This window comes from Echiichthys vipera (assembly GCF_963691815.1).
Source record: "Echiichthys vipera genome assembly, chromosome: 2".
NCBI lineage: Eukaryota > Metazoa > Chordata > Actinopteri > Perciformes > Trachinidae > Echiichthys > Echiichthys vipera.
The window spans coordinates 20,898,294-20,919,035 of NC_139827.1; the positions used below are offsets into that span (position 1 = coordinate 20,898,294).

The 20,742-nt window shown below is 40.8% G+C and overlaps 2 protein-coding genes across 2 annotated transcripts in view; both read right to left on the bottom strand.

Annotated features, from left to right (window-relative positions):
- The window catches only part of LOC310961219 (WD40 repeat-containing protein SMU1-like), a 7,838-nt gene extending 4,039 nt beyond the window's left edge, over positions 1–3,799 (bottom strand). Inside the window, exons 1-5 of the mRNA XM_083933218.1 lie at positions 3,741–3,799; positions 2,665–2,875; positions 2,429–2,581; positions 2,225–2,341; positions 284–409 (exon numbers count right to left, since the gene is read on the bottom strand). Coding sequence (XP_083789344.1) covers positions 284–409; positions 2,225–2,341; positions 2,429–2,581; positions 2,665–2,875; positions 3,741–3,766 — 633 coding nt within the window. The 5' untranslated portion in view covers positions 3,767–3,799. The remainder of the gene's footprint in view (positions 1–283; positions 410–2,224; positions 2,342–2,428; positions 2,582–2,664; positions 2,876–3,740) is intronic.
- A 4,205-nt stretch (positions 3,800–8,004) lies between these two features.
- On the bottom strand, positions 8,005–19,643 carry nol11 (nucleolar protein 11; the record flags this gene model as incomplete). Its single annotated transcript, XM_083933144.1, has 18 exons — positions 8,005–8,553; positions 9,140–9,247; positions 10,126–10,218; positions 10,348–10,426; positions 11,135–11,374; positions 11,513–11,638; positions 11,747–11,931; positions 12,041–12,106; positions 12,992–13,083; positions 13,292–13,415; positions 13,873–13,949; positions 15,282–15,488; positions 15,859–16,000; positions 16,777–16,834; positions 17,037–17,185; positions 17,526–17,582; positions 18,081–18,194; positions 19,497–19,643. 18 exons carry the CDS (start codon positions 19,641–19,643, stop codon positions 8,440–8,442), a joined length of 2,178 nt encoding a protein of 725 aa, XP_083789270.1. The 3' UTR covers positions 8,005–8,439.
- Positions 19,644–20,742: the final 1,099 nt, after the last annotated feature.

A 20,742-nucleotide genomic window follows, 5' to 3' on the forward strand; every position in this document is an offset into this window, starting at 1 on the left:
TCTGTGTCTGTGTGTATGGGGGGGGGTAGTCTATTTTGGTAATGACTCTTCAATAAAAGTAGAAAAGTCTTATTTACTGTGAAAGCACTGTTTACTGCAAAAGTGAAATACTTGACAAATGAGTCTGGTGGCTTTGAAGAGAGCATAGATAATGGCTGTCTGGGTAATGTGATACTGACTTGTGCAAAGAGATTAGACGCCATTATTATATCAAGCCTATCAGATTGCTTGATTTGTTCTACGGTTTTGAAAAGTATAGTGTAATGAACCATTGGTGGTCTACCTTGATGTGGCGGTACAGCTGTGTTGGAAAGCTCTCCTTCTCCACATGTCTGTCCTTGTTGTCGCCTGATGTGTCGATGGTCCTGTCGGGGGAGAGATGACCTGGAAAATCTTGTATTCTCATAGACTGTAGAACAGTAAAAAGAAAACATAAAGTAACTCCTTGCACCTTGGAAAATTAGTGTATTAGTTCTGATAAATGAGTCAACATGGGAACCGTTCCCTTGAAAAAAATACCATTCTCTTTATTAAAAATACAACAAAAAAATAAATGCAAGGTTTCCAGTGAAACGACTCAAAATATTTCTCTGTAAGAAATTAAACATTCATGAGCAAAAACCATAAATATCAGCTACTAGTTTAGAAAAAAAAACTTTGTTGTTATTTATTTAGAGTTTAATACTCCAAATTAGAAACCCAAGAATTGCGAAAACCTTACAGGATGATAAAAGTTAGGCATTAGCCATAGGACAGGTTGTCGGCTAGTGATTCGCGCAAGAGTTTTCGCAAATCTAGGTTTACCATCTAGACACGTCACTTTTCCATCTCAGCTAAGCATAAAAACATCTTACATTTTATTCCCTTTTTTCAACACATTTTTACGGTTTATGAATAACTGTCATTACATTTTGTTTCAAATGTTGCTAAACTCTGATTGGTAGCAAAATACATGTTATATGTGACATCACCTTTTTCTAACCGAGCATCGACAACTTCAAACTAGTTTGAGGACCTCAGACAAAATAAGAACTATAGAAACTCTCTCCTGTGATTTAAGTGTTGTAACCATAGACTGTATCTAACTATGGACGGCTCGCCAAAAACAAGTCATCGCCTCCTGGTGGCTGGCTGCAGTATAGGTCAGAAGTCCTGCCCTCTCCATGTTAGCCGATGGGACATGGGCCAAACTAAAAAGTCAAAGCATACCTCAATGTATACCCAAAGATGGAGTCTGTCCATGTAAGTAGTTTCAGGTATGTGATGCTATAATACAGGTAGGAACATCATGATTAACAGCTGTGTTCGACTTTTGAGATTGGTCGGGCGAGTACAAGTTTGTCACTTCAATGACGTGCCTCTACCGCCTTATCCCTACTGCGCAGACTAAGGTTGCAAAATTTCAACATGGTGGGGCCTGTATCCAGGATATTTTGGCTTTACTTTTGTACAATCGGAGGAAATAGAGCAGCATTGTCCATCTTTATATACAGTCTATGGTTGTAACTTTGGTAGGACCAACATATGTTCACGTAGGACACCTTCACTTATAGAAATAGTTGATTAGAAAAATAGGTTTTCAGGGCCTTTAACAACCTCCAATCGAGGTGTGCATGCAGTATGGAGATAGTTTGGGGTCTTTGATTTGCAAACGCTGAGTTATATGGATATTAATTAAAGCAATTCTTACCTTTTTGCATGTCTCATATTGCTTCTCTTGAAAGTCCCACCCTCTTCCCCCTGCCTGACCCCTGATGCTCCCTCCTCCCCCTGACAAATGTGGTGAGAAAGAAATGCTGCGTTCCAGTGCCAACTATAAGTGCGCTGGAATGCCTGTCAAAGTGGAACCTCCTACTATTGAATTCGAGGGAGATTGACCTACCCTGAATTCGCTAGTAGGAGGTTCCACTTTGACTTCCCATGGCACTGGCACGCAGCATGAGTAGTGCAAGTGAAATGTAACAACAGATGACAGACAGGACGCTCTGCAAATAATTTTATTCGGACCAAGTTAAATGATTAGTCAGACTTTTATCAGAAATAGGGTATGAGAATGGAATATTGATGAGTTCTAACACCTGTTAGATTTCTTTTACATTTAAGTGTGTCATACGCTAAAAAAGAAAAGTGTAAAAATGCTAGAAAGGTAAGAATTGCTTAAAATAGCTCCTATTCATATATAATTAGAGTGAGAATTGAGAGTGATATTGATCAGTATACTCACACCGACTTGTTCCAGGAGCCCCATGAGGCGAGAAGGGGGCACCACACTGACCTCCCTCACCAGCGCCTCGGCTATTGCCCTTCGCCGCTTCTCCTTGCTGCTGCCTTTTGGGTATGCCTGCAATAAGAGGGGAAGGATGTTACTTTATGAAGCACTTAGTCATTTAGCTGTTTAAATTTTTTTTTTTTAACTCTATCGTCTTACCTCACGAGGGTCAAAGTAGGAGCATGTTAGCAGGTTCTCCAGATGGACGTACCTCTCTGGCTGAGTCTGCTTTAACATGATCATCGGGTCGGTTTGTCTCAGGAGCGAGCGAGCTGCTCCCACCTCCTTCATTTCAATGAGCTCCATTACAACCTGGTAGAGAGATTGGTGTTCAGATGTTGCTAAATAAAAATCCAAGCCAAGAAAAGTATTAGCTGATCGATGCAAAAGGTCACCTGCTCATAAAGGTCAATAAGTGTGTTGTCAGGCAACTTTAGGGACTCAATAGCCAGCAGGACGGAATCCCAGTGGCCACTCTTTATATCTGCAATGAAGCTGTCGATGCTTTCCACTGTGTTGAGTGAGACTGTGGTTTCCTCCTGTAAGGTGGTCAGTGTTCGGTAGAGGTTGTTCTCCTTGAGGTACTGCATTATCAGGCGGATCACACTGGACAAGAAAGGTAGCATAGAGGAACCATTTGAGTGTTGGGGTTGAATTTATAGAAGAATTAAAAGGGTTCCTATAAGAGTTAAATTACAAGTTGCAATTTCTGTACAAGCAACACAAAACACGAAACTATGTGAAGGTGATTGGATTAACATCACCCACTGGTGTTCTATGCCAGTTTTAATGAGAAATAATTTACTCCCCATCCCATGAGAAACCAAACAGGAGATGAGTGAAATTAAAAAGATGAAAGATGAGTTTCAATTTGGCTAAAATGTGTACTTCATCCCCACGTGTCCCACAGGAAGACTAAGCATCCAGCCAATCAAAGAACACACCCACGTCCTTGCCTGGGGTGGAGAGCCTATTAGATCAACAGGCACATGTGGATGAACCGGGTTCGGACTCTGAGAATAATCGCCAAGAGCGTCACATTAAAGGGCTCAAAGCGATCATGAGCAACCTCACAGGTGGCCATGCAGCACACTGACCACAATAAACAGTGTATTGATAAAGAAAGCACAGCAGTGGTTGTATGGGATGATCCACAACTGCCTTCTAGAAATACGCAAACATCGCAGCAAAAATATAATTCCCAAACAGTGACAAAATAAAAGGGAGATATTATATTAGCTTAATGCGCAATGCACAATTGAGTATCCACACACACACACACACACACACACACACACACACACACACACACACACACACACACACACACACATCCCTCTTATATTTAAGAAACACGTTTTTACAAACATGGTATTATTATTATTACTTTTCTATTGTCAGCACCACACTATCACTGAGAAGTCGTTATAAACAAAAACAAAAAAACAAAACAAAAGGAAAGCGCACTTACTCCGAGGGCTCCATCTCCACAGCCATGCTGATGTTGTCTCCTGCTGACGCTACACTGGACTGACGTCTGGGGCTCGGCTCTGCGCTCGCTAGAGCCACGTGAGAGCAGTGTGTTGAGGACCACCCACTACACGTGCTTCTCTTGTGTCTCGCATTTTTATGCGACGGGCAGCAGCCCCAAACCTTGTGACTGTCGCTGCCACACAAAGTCTTAGAACTATACGCCCCCTCCTTCTCCCCGACGCATGCCGATATACAGAAGAAACTATTTCTGGGTACGTTGTGTGCAGGAGACGTGGTTGCGCCCCGAGACGCTGCGGCGGCAGTCAGCCGCGACATCAGCATCAGCAGCAGCATCAGCACCGCGGACAGAACCTCGTGGCTCAGAGCGTGCCGGCCTTTAGGAAACATTGTAGAGGCGTAAAAACCCATCGTCCTCTAACGAAACAATCACGTCAGTGCTCATCATTATGCAAATACAGAGCCAGGTGCGCCTGTGCTTTATGAGCATCCTTGCCCTGAGTTAATCCCTGCATATACTTGATGATTACCAGCCGTCACTGTCTTCCTGTAATTACACATTGCGGGTGTAGTGGTGAGCGTGAGTGTTAATGAGCTACAATGTTTGCCACTTCAATGAGAATGATCATTTAATCGGCTTCCTCTGTTTATAGTCCCCACACCATGCAAATAGACCTGTTGGTGCAGGAGCCTTGTTAATCCACGGAAAATGTTTCATCACTATTCTGTGGCATTGATCATGCAGAGCATCAGATAAACTACACAGCACCTTGTAAAGGTATGCGTGGATGCCAATACACTGCAGTCTTTTTGATGGTAGATACTTGCCACCGTTTATCAAAAATACATTCACATAAAGACAAGTAGGCAAGACTGAACTATGCCTTGTGTTGACTTGTGCAGAAGATAGTCAGGTTGTGTCCTGCCTTCCTTCTGTGGCATTCACCTGCAGCTTTATATTCAAAAGGCTTCAAGGTCACTGAAACTAGTCTGGACTAAGTCTCCCTGGTGTCCTGTGCTGTCAGGTTATAGGTGTCATTCATGGACATAGCTCTGTTCACGGACCAGCAGCCACAGCAGCTTGCAGTAATGCCCCTAAAGGAAGAGTTATTTGACCCCTTGTGTTCCACTGAGGCCTCCAGCATGTGTTTTTATTTGCTTCTGGGCATCAGAATCAGCATTAGTTGTGGATCTCTTCTTAGAGATCTGGAACAAATCAGCAGGTTAGCCTCTGTGGTTTGCTGCAGGAAGCAGGTGTTGTTTGATGTAATAAATTGTTGATTGTTTCTGAAATTCATGACAGTTATTAAAAGCTGCAAAGCAGCTGACTACGGTTTGTGGAACTTGACTTCTTCATCTTTATGTGCTAAAGCAATTCCCTCATATACACAGGTCAGAAATGATGTCTAATGCACACATAATTATAGGCTACACTAGAGACCGTCTTGCCAAGGGCGTAACGGGAGGGGGAGGGGGATGGGGGCTTTCTAATTTCTACCCCCTACTCCCTGTAACCTTACTCGGACTACCCCCATCTTTGAACTAGGTCTTCATTTTGATCTCCACTACACACCTGTAAAATTTCATGACTGCATCTGTGACATGAATATGAACACCTAGCAAGGTACGTACACCCTCCTTTAATTCCCGCTACAGGTGTCTCCAGGACAACCATGATGTGAGAAGACACATACACACACGCGCGCGCACACGCGTACACACACACATACACAGAGACCCACAAGGTAAAAAACAATGCTAGCGTGGCTTTTGTAGCAGCTCTAAATGTACTCATAGGATGCAATTTTGTACCATACTAGGCATGTCGACGGGCTGTGATGGCCGAGTGGTTAAGGCGTTGGATTCGAAATCCAATAGGGTTTCCCTGCGCAGGTTCAAATCCTGCTCACAGCGTTGAGCTTTAAAATTCTCAATAACTGCAATATTATAAGCCTGAAGCTATCCAAATCTGGATATATCAATATGTAAGTAGGAAGTGTGTCAAGTTATACAAATTAATACGCCTGAACTTCGATACATTAATAGCCTAAATACTTACACAACTTAATCAATGTTTATCACTTTGTCACACTAATCATCCTGGTGTGTTCTGAAACAGTTTTATTCTAAGATGCTGTCACAAATTTTCAGCCACATCTGTCCAAAGAAAAGGTCAAGCGTGAGCCATTCCAGGCAAAACAAGACAAGCCACAAGGATCCCGCTTCATGTGAACTTTTGTTCCACTTCAGAACCATCTGCTGAGGGTCTTCACAACTTTGTTCCATCTCATTTCCCCTCTATTGTTACTCCATCAGCACCACGCTGCAGGGCTTAATGTTTGATAGTCCATGGAGACATGGAACAGTGGCATTGCCTGGTGACTGGATTAACATCACCCACTGGTGTTCTATGCCAGTTTTAATGATAAATAATTTACCCCCCACCCAATGAGAAACCAAACAGGAGATGGGTGAAATGAAAAGATGAAAGATGAGTTTCAATTTGGCTAAAATGTGTACTTCATCCCCACGTGTCCCACAGGAAGACTAAACATCCAGCCAATCAAAGAACACACCCACGTCCTTGCCTGGGGTGGAGAGCCTATTAGATCAACAGGCACATGTGGATGAACTCGGACTCTGAGAATAATCGCCAAGAGCGTCACATTAAATGGCTCAAAGCGATCATATGAGCAACCTCACAGGTGGCCATGCAGCACACTAATCACAATAAACAGTGTATTGATAAAGAATCAAAGGTTGAATATATAGAATCTTTATTAAAAGCTATATTTAAAACAATAAAAATAATACACCCACAGGGAGTTTTGAGGAATGAAAGTATTGCTTTCCCCTAAAAATGTATATTTAGTCTGAAATAATTTTTTTTTTAAATTGACAGGTTTGACAAAGATTTTCTGTCACGTTTTTCATACATTGTACCGGCCGGCATTGCAGGTTGCCAGGGTCGTCTGTTGTTCAGCGCAGCTTCTGTAGGCTGGCACTGTGTGAAGCGAAGGGGGCTGTATTTGTCCCAGCAGCTGAGTGACCAGAGACGGGGGAAAAACAGAGTCAATAAGGGCCAAGCATTCACTCGATGGACTGAGATAAAGGAGTTCAACGTCATTAAAACGCACGTAAAAATAGCCAAGTTTCTCCTTGATCGTTAACTTTCATGTTTACTTAGCTGTAACGGTAACAGCTCACGGTAACTGTTAGTCCAACGTAATGCAATACTTGTTTTTATGGTGTGATTTGCCGGAGGGGACGGGCTCAAACAGGCTCAAACCGACTCCGGTCTCCTGTAGGGTACTGGGTCGGGCTGTCTCCAGACCTGGCAACACGACTGGTGGAATTATTTTTTGTTGTTGCGTCTAAGATCTTGAGACATTAGATGGGGGTGTTCTGCTCATTCTCCATATTCACCCTTAATATAAAGTAATCTCTTTTTTCTTTAAATGCACTTTTATGATTCTATTCTAGAGCTGTGTCCTCCAGCGATGGGGATAACTCATATCCTAACAACTCCTAACCAATCCGCTTAAGTCTTAACACCTATCACCTACTTTTGTGTTGCCAAATAAAAGTAAAATCTAAAACAGCAGGTCATTAATATTCTAAGGCATTTATTATGGTCTGACGGAAAATTCCCCAACACTACAGCATTTAGTGCATAACCAAATCAAACACATTAAGACTGTTCTATGTGGTCTTTTTGTTTTTTGACAACGATCACACTGTAGCACTTATGATCACAGAGCCTCCCCTGAAAGTTTGGACCCCCCTTGGGGAGGACAGCCCCACACGTTGAAAACCTTTGTTCTATGCCAAGTAATAACTGTAACAACTTGTTGACTATATCCAAGAATAATGTAACTCTGCCATTATATGTAGTGTTTTTCAGTAGGCCTTATTGTAGATTAATTTCTCCTCATACCCTGTACTTCATTTTCTTCTCGTAACCCTCTCAGTTTTGCAGTAAGACTATGGAATGGTCAGGCCACAGGTACACAGAAAGTGAGGATTCAAACCACAGAGGCTGTTGTGGTATGACGTCTCACTTCATGTGTGAAGTGCATTACTGTAATATTGCATATAATAACGATTAAGTCTTGAACAGTATATTTAAAAAATAGTAAAAGCATGCAGAAATCATGCCCAATACCACTTACTTCAATGCATCCCACTATCTGATAGCAACATTTAATTTAAAAAAAAACAGTGACACATGGATTTGCAGTTTACTCACATTTATATATTTGTATTCAAAATAAAAGGCTTTCCTGTGGAAAATCCAGTACAAAGTCACAGCCATTCATTCTCACAGTCGTGGGTTCAAAGGTAGAGTTCCACTACGATTGAATGCTTTTACAAACCCATTGGTAACCAGCTTGGCATGGAGCACAGTCGATTCAACATGCAAACTATATTATCTGAACAGTCAAATTGTCATCATCTTGAACCCGTTTACACAGTTCAAAGTATATGTAATTTAGTCAATGCCTAAATTACACCAATAATTCATATACAGTAAGACTCGTGCATCTTGAGTTCTGATGGTGTGCCAAAAAGCACTTAATATTATACCATTTGGAACAAATATACAACATTGTAACTACCAGAAGTGAAAAGTTGGAAGGAGACAACATGTTCCATGATTTATTAAAAGTATGCACATTCTAAAACAGCTCAATTACTTCAATGGAGTATTGTCCAATGTGCTTCTTCACCTTCATCTTATTGAGCTCTTGAAGGCTGCCCTCGATCTTTCCAAGCTCAGAAACCAGTCTCACCTGAGAACACAGAAAAAGGTTTGAATTCTTTCCCAGGTGTCTTTTCGGATTTTTTTTTATAAAACTGCAGTTATGGTTGTTAGGTTGTTGCCAAACACAATCCCAGACAATATTTAAACCAACAATTTAATGATTAGGTGTGTGTGTGTGTGTGGGGGGGGAGACATAACACTGCCGCGATACAGAGAGCAAAGGAGAATTGTAAACGTGCGACCAACCAGAAATGACATGCCGTCATGTAAATAAGATAAATACCATAAGGCTATTTGATTCGTTTGATAAAAGGACAAGTCATAGGCCTGTTCTATACGATAAGGTATACTTAAATGACTCCTGTTGTGATCTTGCACTATATAGATAATAAAATTTAACTTGACCTTCAACAGACGGAGGCAGGTGCTGGGCGCCCCCCTAATATAATGGTAGGGGAAACTGCTATAAAGAACCATGATAACAAAATCATGGAAAATGGCTATTTGTAGTTTCTGCATGTGATCTCTTACACTGCTGATGTTTTACTTTGTGTTTTTTCTGAATATTTAACATTCAAACCAGTTGCAACTCAGACAAAAGGGAAGACTGTTACCTGAGACTTAACAAAGCTGTGGAGGTTCAGCAGTAAGCCTTTGGCCTCTGGAGTCATCACTAGCACTGTGAAATGGGCGTCCAACAGCAAGCACACCCAATCCATGATCTACGATCAATGGAAAGTAAAACAGAGTTAGTCATTTAAAAAAGGGGCTGTGTGTAACATTTTACATGTATTAATCGGTTTTTTTTATTGCCTATGGGTGACAAAATAAAATAAAAAGTCAGCTAATTCATCCAGACTCCTGGGGCTGATCTGCTCACAGCTTGCAAATTACCTCATCACCTAACGTTACGAAGTAAGCAACACCAGATCCATGCAATGTAGCTAACTAACAGCTAGCTGGCTAACGTTAGCTTGCTTGCTAATGTCAACTCACAATAACCTAAGCTGACTGCGGCTCGGCTGTGTGCCATGAATCTGCTGTCGAGTGCTTTGTGGCGCTGGCTGATGGCGTGATTTGCAAACAGCAATTTTGTAGTTATTCTAAAAATATGCTTTTAATGAATTTTACAGCATTATATCAACATGATGGCGGTCAACCACGTTCAGCCTCTCTGTTTTGACTGGTGGCTATGGAGTGTGCATGCATGCGGGGCACTAATAAGGGTTTTCTGAAAGTTACACAAACTTTAATTAATTTCAAAGTGGAATGAGTTAATTGTTGCATTCAACCTTTTCTTTACAACTATTTTGTGGTACACAATTCAAGAACAAAGTAGTAATTGCAGGGAGTTTCTAGAGAATTCCAGTGCGTTTGTTGCACATTAGAAGTTTATAAAAAAAAAAAAAAACTAAATTCAGATTCCACACAATTCAGGTCAAAATGTAAGAATTACTTACACCATATCTGGATTTAACAATCTGCCAGCAAATTATTTTTCATTGCTTCTGGACTAGTGTGTCTCAGTGTGACAGACACAAGCTGCACCAAAATGTCAAGTGTGGCCCCCCTAATTATCGAGTTAGACTTTGACACAGACCTGAGTCAGACTTGGTGATCTCAATCCGTGCATCTGTGGGTAAGCATCTTGGGAATATTTTAGATAAAGGAACTGCAGGTACTGGAGGAAGAGCTGATTGGGTGAGAAAGAACATTGAACATTGGAAATAGGTTTTTAAGCATATATAGTTAGTTTTATGAAAACGTGCAACGGCTATGGTTTTATTTCAGAGATGTGGAAAATAAACTAGCCGTTACTCACAATGACATGTTGGGAGGAGAGATCTTTTAGGTGTGGGAGGAGGAAAGAGTCGCTGTATGCCGTCTGCAGGACCTCATTTCTATGCAACTTGAGTTAAGGTCTTATAAGAGGAAGAGTTCGCAATTATGTTTAAATATAACATAAAGCTTGTTACTGATACACACGATATGGGTAGTATGGAGGCCTTGAGAGGCAAGTGAAAAAAAAAATCCTGATCTGAATTGGTTTCTCTACTGTGTTTGACTTAGAACAGGTGGAACAAAGGTTTTGCCAAGATAATCTTTCCAAGTTCGTAATTTGTTTCTTTGTTTTGTTGTTATATTAATTTCGACCACAAGAAGCCTTTTACTCATCAAAACTAATTTTCACTTGACTCACAGCTGTATAAATTAATAATCAAATATAAAAATATGTAGAAAATTTTAACTTTTTTTGTTCTTGAATCATAACACAGGAGAGAAAACAATGTTCATCAGAAGAATTCTTTTTCTCATTTGCTGCTCAGGCCTTCTGTAGGGTAGAGTGACGACTAGGGCTGTCGCAGTGAAGGAATTTCCTTTGCAGTGACTTAGGGTGGCTAAAAAGTGGCCTTTTGTTGCCATCAGTGGCAGCCACATTTAAATATATATAAAAAAAGGGACAGCAAACAGCTAATTGTAATATATTACAATTGTCGGCTATTGCAATACAAGCTAAAACAAAAAAACTTTTAGTTGCATCGTAATGAATAACAATTGACAGAATTATGAAAGTATTGTGTCTAAGTTGCTCTGCACTGGCAGGATACAGCAGAACCGCCTTGTGTAATCCCACTGGACAGATCTGTTCTGGTGGAGTTGAGGTCTTCTCCTTGTCTTCTGCTCTGGTGCCACCTCCGCCTAGGCCATCTGAACGGTTCTCGTCAATGGAGGTGGGGCTGAAACCATTCTGCAGGCCAACCAGGCCACGCTCTCCAACCATTAGAGTTTCCATGAAGGCGGCACTGTCAGGCTCCAGGCTAAATTTCTCTGCATCAGCATCTGGCATACTGCAAGACGAAGAAGGTAGAACAACATCACAAAAACCCAGTGGTGGTATCAAAAGGACCCTCTGGAAGATGTTAAATTACGCCCGTATTACAGTGCTCACTGAAGGCGTTATGTACTTCAAAAAAAGTTTGTTTTACCTGATAAAGACCTTAAGGCAGGCACAGGTGACCGCTTCTGGGATGTCAGGGAAAAACTGTAAACAGAGCTGACACAGGAAGTAGTCCTTCCTCTCCAGAGCCAGCAGCACAAGGTCAGGGCACACACTGTTGAAGGTCAGGATGGCAAATGGTCACATCCAAAAAGTATCTTTCAGTTAATTTCTTATTAAATAAAATAACATCACCCTGATTCCATTGCCATGTATTACTGACCTGTGGCAGAGACACCGTGTTTGCACTAGGTGTGCCAGGCTGCTGGGGGTGTAAAAGGCTGGATCGTCCAGGCTCCTGGAAACAAGGGTTGATGCTAGCTGCCCCACCGAGGCCTGCAGGTCCTGGATGTCCATCCTTGAGAGGAGCCCCTCCACCTCTTTCTGGACCTCTTCCACTGGTGCTGTCTGCATGAGGAAATTAAAATATATATTTTTTTAATTATAAAATTATTTTACTTTTCCATCAACGCATTTCATTGTTTGGCAAGAGAGCCATGGAAAATGAAATTCTCACCTTGATGAGCTCCAGAACTTGGTCATTTGTTATACTAGGTGCTGACTGGCTCTTACGGGTTGTTCTCTGTATGGAAGGAGAGAAGAATCAAACCACTGCTGATACCACTGAGAGAAGCAGTACCGGACCATTACTCTTCATGGGGCACTACACGCATTGAACTTTAAATAGCTGAAGCCGTGAATTACTGATTGGCAGAAATTGTGTCACATACATACAGCAACTGCTGTTATGATTCTAGTGTGGGTACACGTTTATTCAGTAATTTCTTAGTTGGGATGAATTGTTTGATGAGACAGAAAAATTTAGGTTGTCATTATAGATAAATCTACAAATAAAAACAATAATACAGCACAGTAACCCTGTAGTATTATGAATTTTACCCTTCAAAATACATTATATTGTTAATTTTGTGGCCATTTAAGAAATAACAGTCCATATGGATCTAGTGCTTATTAGAGGTCAGTCTGGGAAACACTGTAAGACAGTTTTAAAGGCAACAGTGTGTGGGACTGATGAGTGGAAAATCATAGACTGTACATAAAGGTGGGCGGCTTGACGGCTCCCTGAAGGTGAAGCAAAGCCTCTTGTTTATCCACCTGACTGCAGTAAAGGTCATAAATTCCACCCCCACCATATTAGCGGATGGTACATAGGTACATTTTTTTCCTCAGAGATGGCTTCTGTTATTTGGGGAATAGTTTTATGACACCGATGCTTGTTCAAGTGTTGATTTTTCTGATGAGTTTGGTTTTAATGAGTTATTTGATGCTATAAAAACGGGGGTGAAACGTCATGATTGACAGCTGTGATTGACTTGTGATTGGTCGGGCGGGTGTATGGGTGGGACTTTTATACCACATGATCATTACTGTGAAGACTGTGAGCGAAATTAGCGCCGTCTATCTTCATATAGGCCTACAGTCTATGGTGGAAACGTATCCAACATACCGTCTTCCTGGTCTCCACTGTTCTCGAGGGATGAGCTTTCTCTTCATGCAGAATGTTATTCCAAGATAGTACACAAGTGGGAGCTTTGGACTCTGTAGAAGTAAGAAATACACAGTACTGAGTGAAAATGCACATTTACAATGTCAAATCATTGTTGCAGCATTATTAAGAACGACCTACTGCATGACCACGTTATTGCAGTATTATATAGAGTATGCCGTATCTAAGTTAAATTAGTTCTCTGACATGTTTTTATTTTATGCAGGTAATTTCCAGTACTATAAATTTCATTTAGCTCACCTTCAGTCTTGGCCTGCCTTAGTTTTCCCAGGGCAGAAGCCAGGGAAGATTTGGGGCACTCAAATGGAATAACAGAGAGAGTTTTCCCATGTGGAATGAATAACTTGTTTGAATAACTCCAAAGCTAAAATCAAATAGAAATGAATGGGAATAAAAACAGGAATGGTAGAAGTTAACAAAGTTTAACAGCTGTAATATAAACTAGCACAACTTCTATATGTATGTGTCAATATTTAGACTGTAAACTGCCATAAAGTTGGGAGGAGGCACAGTGAGCCCCGTCACAGTGGAGAGCAGACACAATGTTCTACCAAAGTCATACAGTCCTCCATCAGCACCCAGCAGCTGGAAGGACAGGGAACCTTGGCTTGCAGTAAGAATAACAATGAGGGGAGCTCGAGTGGGTGGTAGGTGGTTCATGCGTACTCCTCAAAGCTCATGTACACACTGGTCATTGGGCTCAAAATTTAAGAAATCATTAACAGTATTACCACTTTGTCCACTGATCATATAACAGGGAGATTAAAAAACATAATTTGCTCGGTGGGTTGTCAGCATTTAATAGAACAAAGCATTCCCACCTGTCCGTAGATTTTACCCGCCATCTCTTTCCCTGCCTGAAGTGTCTGGAAATTGGTATTCCAGATACAGAGGAAGTCTGAAATCCAAAAACAGAGAGCCATTTAAGAACATTGCAGACCTGCATCAGACACTGGAGTCACATGGCTTCAGGTCACATGTCTTATGCATTTATTCGAGAAAAAAAGGCAAAATGCATTCATTTTGGATTGTCCAAACATAAAACGGTTTAAACTGAGGTATAAAGATGTGATCTTTACAAGGTACAGGGACGAACCTGTTACTCAGGACCACTAAGTGGTATAATGGGCACAAGGGTGTGATGGGGTGAACTATAAAGTATGGGGGTGGATATTTTTTTCTCTATATCTTTCTGTGTGTATCTGAAGCACGTATACATTTTTTGGTAAACACACGTACAGCTATATGTGTGTTACTTTTTTTTTTTTTGCTTTGCACTCAACAAAGCGTTTAATATTTTATTTTTTTTATATAAGAAATCTGTTGGGCTAGGAAGCTCATTTCTATTTTTGTTGTAAGTTATAAAGAAGGATAAGGGGTGGGAGTTTATAAGTTTAACTTCTTCTCACTCCTTTTCAAATATTTTATTTCTTGATGAATGCGATTACTGTTGTAGATATGTATGTGCATTTATGTGTATGTACACATGTGTGTATTATTTTTTTGAGAAATATTCAAAATAAATGCAAAAAAACAAACAAACAAAAAAAAATGTTAGCCATGTATTAATTTAAGTTAATAATTTGGACCTATTAATTCATTTTCCTGGTTTATTTGTTACTTCCCCACAGCACAAGATGCAGAGTTTAATAACCAAATTCAGGTCCGACAGTCATCAAAAAAACATCATAACCTTTTTTTGGGGCATGACAGGCCATCACAACAAAGACTGTAGGCTTCATCTGACCGGATTGCCAATAATTTCACCCAGGGCGAAGGAAACAGTAAGCTGGGAGATTTGTTTTTAAATAAGCCCCAAAACTGTACACCTTCTGAATTAAAGTATTTCTCTTTTACAGAACTTAGATCGGCTTAATTCCCATGTTAACTCATCAGAACACACTTCATTCAAACTGGAAAGAAACAAAATAAAACTCTGCAAACCTGTCTTTGTTAGTCTTACCACCTTTCCAACAGTAACTAACACTGGTTTGGTCAAAATGAATACTTAATTAATCTAATAAGATGTGAAAATGTACCGGCGATTGCCAAATAGTAGATATCTTTGTCCAATCGCTCAACCCTAGTTTACCCACTTAATTAAGACCTATCATGCTTAAAACTTTAAGTGGAGTGACAACAAGCCCGATATTCAGGCTAATTACATATAACTATCAGAGTGGAGCACTTGTGGTCTTCATTTGTGGCAGTGTAATTAAAATGTGTTTACCTTTACCAGCTCCGGCAGAGGGGTGTGGAGCCCCCAGTACAGCTACATGGGCTTCATCCAAGACCTGAGCCGATGCAGCCTCCAGCAGGCCCTCACCGACAGGGAGAGCCAGCAGCAGGCTGCGGGGCAGCGGAAGAGCCTGGGCCCCCTCGTCAGCCATCAGGCCCCGCACAGAGATTACGCTTTGGTACACATGACCGTTAGGGTCTGAATGAAGGTAAAGATAGGGCACAAAAGTTTAAAAGGATTACTGAGGGAAGAGATTAAAAGGAAATAACAACCACGCTACATATCTTGAATGTATGAGCCCATGTTTGTGCTACAAGATGTATCTAAAATCTAATGTACAAATATATATGAAATGCAGCCTGTAAAACCGCAACTCAACGCTGCTGTTGTTCATGGATCTGTACAGTAACTCAGTGTGGAAACCATACTGAAAAAGTACAAACTGGCACTTTATTACAGGTTCAGCCACTTACTATGTTAAGCGGATTTTCTTTTACAAGTCCACAAAACTAATCTGTGTTGTCAAACACTGACAATAAAAACTTTTCTACAGGAAATTCAGACTTACAGAGATAAAGCAGGCGGATGTGTTTATCCCTGTAGGAGGCAGAGAAGCTGAGCGGAGAAAGACCGGGCTCCTCTCTCTCCAGCTGGTACCTCTGTAGGGTGTTGGGATTCAGTCTCTGCAGGTAGAGGACATGATCTCCTTTCTGTGGGAAGACATTGACAGCCAAGGCAAAAGGTAAGAGTTGATGCCCATGTCCACGTAGAAAACAAGGATACACAAAAGTTAGTTATTGGTAAATGGGTCATAAAATAAGCGGCATGTGGTCCATTAAAGGCACCGCCCCTCCTGTAATTCACTTGTGAAATATATATTTTAATAAAAAATATATTATTGTCAGTGTTGTGTGTGCATAGATTTCAGATCTCCGATAAATTATTAATTATTACAGAAACATGTGCTGACTATAGTCTGTGTAGAGGGCTGTATTTTTCCGGAAAATTGGGCAGCTTTAGTTTGGTGTTTTTTCTTATCTTTTCGATATTCATATTCTTTTCTGGCAGGAATGTCTGTTGTAATATCCTACATATTCATGACTTTCGCACATTTTAAGACAGGGATAAGAGCAGGCTGGCGGGTGTCAGAACTCTGCAGACTCTGCACTGCAGAGCACCAGAACAAAAACACAGTATGATAATCAAACATCCAAAACACAAGATTCACTCTCAGATAATTCTGTGACATGATACATACTTTCAAAATACTCGTTTAAAGCTGCAAAAATAGCCAATATACACAGAGCTACCTAGCGGCTAGAACTATAGCCCCGCCTAGTGGAAAAGTAATGCCACTGCACACGTATTCCCTTTAATGAATTATCTTTACAGCACAGTATTGTTATACAAGTCCACTGAATGCTAAAATTGGAATAATTGAATGGAATTGTAATGCTTTTGTCTCAAACAATTAAAGTGATGTTACCTGTTCAGTTGAGATGATGACAAACTGCTGTGACTCTGTCACAATGTGGGTGCTCCACCTAAAGACAGACAAAACAGGTGACACTGCAGCACAGCACTAGAAACCAGGTTATCTGGTCATTTGAAATTCCAACGTCCATATTAATTGTTTGAATTTAAACATTTCTTTGGAAAGATTCTTAACCACTGGTTAAGAGTCGTTCTCAATCCGGATTGTATCACAAAGGAATCACTGGGACTTGAAGGCATAGTGACACTGACCTAATGGCCTCTTCTTCAGCCAGGACTTCCTCTATGGGCTGCTGGGGGGCTGAAAGGAGAGAATCCAGGAGCCTCACAGCTCCTCTCTGGAACAAGACCACAGGCTCCCCTCCAGCTACACAGTGGACACTCCAGACATCTGATGACACCTGGACACAATCCAATAAACACAGTCAGGCAACTGATTGGAACAGAAATGAAGGCCATAAGTCACCTCATCAAATATATTATGAGTGGACTGAAATCATAATGCTCCATTATACAGTTTGCAAAGTAATCACATGTACCATGTTAAATGTTTGAGCGTTTGAAAGAAAGAAAATACAGTTCTTTGCACTGTATTCTCAGTAATCTAGGTTAGCTACAAATTACATGATACGGTGTTTTCATCAAGTCTCATCCCTCTAACAGCCTTTTCCTTGGAATTGGTATAAACATTTTGCCTTTAGACAGGATCAAACACGTCTTAAACTAAACTAGGTTACTTACGGTTGCTTTGAAGGCCTTCTCCAAGAGTATGTCTTCTTCCTTCCATATTCTGATCACCTTAAAAACACAGACACAATTTTGTGATTATCAGGCATTTCTGGAAGGTCAGATTTACAGACACCTAGACAATTATTGACAAACTTTTTTTAAGGGCCAGATAAATTAGTGAGGTCAAACCTTTAACTGGGGTCAAACTGTGTTGTGAATAAGTATTCATGATAAGGCCGATCGAAAATTGTCTAATGTACACCGGTCAGTAGACAGGTGGGTGGGAGAAAGAAAGCCATGCAAAAACTATTCAGAAAATAAACTTGTATGCTGCGATGGAGTTCACTGCCTTATTTAATTGCATGGAAAATGAAAATAACTAGTATGGTTTGTTTACTTCAGGTTAAGAAATGATTGGTTCACTTTGCCCAATTACAATCTTACAGCAAGTTAGTGTGCCTCTGTACAGATGCTGCTGCAACCAAAGCAAGCATCACAATCCTTATCATAAAGAACTGTGTGCTTTTAGCCAGCTCGCCACAACAACAAGAGTGGCTAAGAGTCTACCTTGTTGTCTGAGACTGCCACATATTCCTTGGTCTGTGAGTTGTAGACTGCCGAACAGGTCAGAGTCTGTCCTTGTTTCACCGTCCAGCTGCTCAGTGGCTTCTGGTCTGAAACCTGTCAGAATCACGGAAACACAAATAAAAAGAGAAGACTGGTTAAGTTAATAACATTAATGACTCTGCTCAAATATCAGTCACAACCCAAAATGTTTGCCTTTGACCGTATTTCACCACAATAAATATCATTATTAATATTTTTTGTCACTTTAACTCCCGCAATTACTACTATTCATATCATTCTAGTAGGTTAACTGCCATTATCTGTTAGTCATAGTCACATTAATATAGATATTATTACAGTTATTCTTAATGTTGTAGTTGCTTGCATCTGTATTTGTCTGCCCATCTTTCTGCCTCTGTCCCCCAACCGGTAAAGACAGTTGGCTGTCCTCAATAGAGCTGGGTCTGTTCGACGTTCCTGCCTGTTAAAATGGAGTTGTTTTTTTTTACTGTATATAAATATTATTATTTAGATAATGCAACTTGCTGCTGCTCATGAGGGAATTGTTGGGTGTCTAGACCTACTTTATACGTAAAGTGTCTTGAGATAACTTTTGCTATGATTTGGCACTATGAATACAATACAATTGAATTGAATTAATATCTACAGTGGTAAATTCAAAATGATGTGACTATGCTATAGAGCAAGGAATCTCCAAAATAAAAAAAAGGAAACATTAATTACTATACTGATATAACACCAAGAAAATACTTAAACTTTTAAGATCCGTGAAATGTAATTTAAAACAAGTCTAGCATTTCTTGTCATATTTTCGTTTCAATATCAGCCTGCTACGTAGTCTTGCTCAAGAGCTAAACTGTGATGGAAGAAGCAGAGGTAAAATGATTGGTTTGAAAACACTGACATGTCAGTTCTGATGCTACCCCTACCTACAGCGTGGCTGCGGCTGAACAAAACAGTGAATAATCTAATGATTAGAAACAAACCCTTCTGTCCTGAGCTGAATAGTGTATTTTAACATTGATCTTAGTCGTGGTACTTGAGAAAGCCTGATATTCCTGGAGGTGGTAAAGTTTGAGAACCAATGCAGCCTAACAATTCAACTGCATCATTCGTTAGCAAGCGGTGTGTGTGTGTGAGAGAGAGAGCGAGCGAGCGAGCACAGCCTGTTTTTGTAGCCCGGCATGTTTACCAGCAGCGTCACAACCTTGGGGACCATCACTTTTGATTTTCACGCAAATGGAGTCAATGTGCTATCACAGCTATGATGTATCGGCTTCTGCCATAGCTGCTGTTGTTTAGAGCAGCCGAGGATGCCAACTTGAGATATAACGTTACATGTCGCATTGATCAGCGTCGCCCAGGTCAGGAGAGCTTTCTCAAAACAAACGTTACCTTGTACACCGTGACGGATCTGGTTGAGTCGGTGACGACGACATGTTCACTGTCTCTCTCCGCTGCGACCCCCTGAATGCCTGAATTTGACAGATTTTGAGCTGGAGCGAGTCCGCACAACGTGTACCCCTCATACAGCGCCGCCATGCTGGATGAGAAGGAAGGGGAACTTGCCGGATCTCGCGAGAATACACTAGTTCATCAGCGCCACCGGAGAGTAACCCTACGTGACGTAAAAGGCCACGCCCTCTCACCGTTGAAAACAGAGGACCTCAGTGTTCAATAGGCGCTAAAACGAAAAACAGGAGTGAGTACTCAGTTTATTAAAATAAATTGAATTACATTTTAGGAAATACAAGTCACATTTACATATTAATTGATAGAATTTGGGCAGAAAGATGACAGAATGATGTCAAAAAGATGGCAGTGAATGTGTGTGTCAGAGAGAGAGAGACAGTCCATTTTCATACTCATTTAACCTTAGGTGGACAAAGCATTGGCTGTTCTATTTTTCACATAGCTAAACTAAAACGACAGTATAATAATGATAGAAAGGGATTATTGTCATAGACCTGCATTACCTGGTGATTCAATGAGGTAGGGACATAAATGTGAAGGTATGTCACCTCCGGCTGCTGAGTGGGCTCGTTCACTCACTTCTCCTCTGGTAAGCTGTATGGAAAACATTCTCCAACTCTTTGATATCTTCCATATAACGTCGATCATCGCTCGGCAACGACGTAAAATAGCTGTCTGCCTGACTAACATTAGTCAATGCAGGAGGTTTCCAGGCCGTTTAACGTAAAATAGGCGAAATCAGGACAGATTACAGCAGGATTTGTAATTACCGCCGGTCAAAGCGGGCAGTTTGTTGTCACTGGAATGGGAGCGTGGCCTCATGTGTTACTCTCTTCTATTGACGTTTGTAAGTTATTCAGTGGAAAAGTACTTTGGTTTCATGGTTCTTTCTCACACAATCAGATAAACATCATAAAACGCTCACATATGGACCTTTTCAAAGATGTAAACATAAATATTCCAAAACAGTCCTAGTTTATTTCCTTTTGCAGTGAACGTGAATTACATGAGCTGACAGGAAGTTACCAACGACCAAGGCTGTTGCCTAGCAATGGAATTCCGTTGAAAAAGTCCATACAATAAAATAAGTAAATCCCTATGGAACCTGGCAACCTGAATGTTAAACCCAGCTGACACTAGAACACAAGCTGATTACTGCATTTTAGAA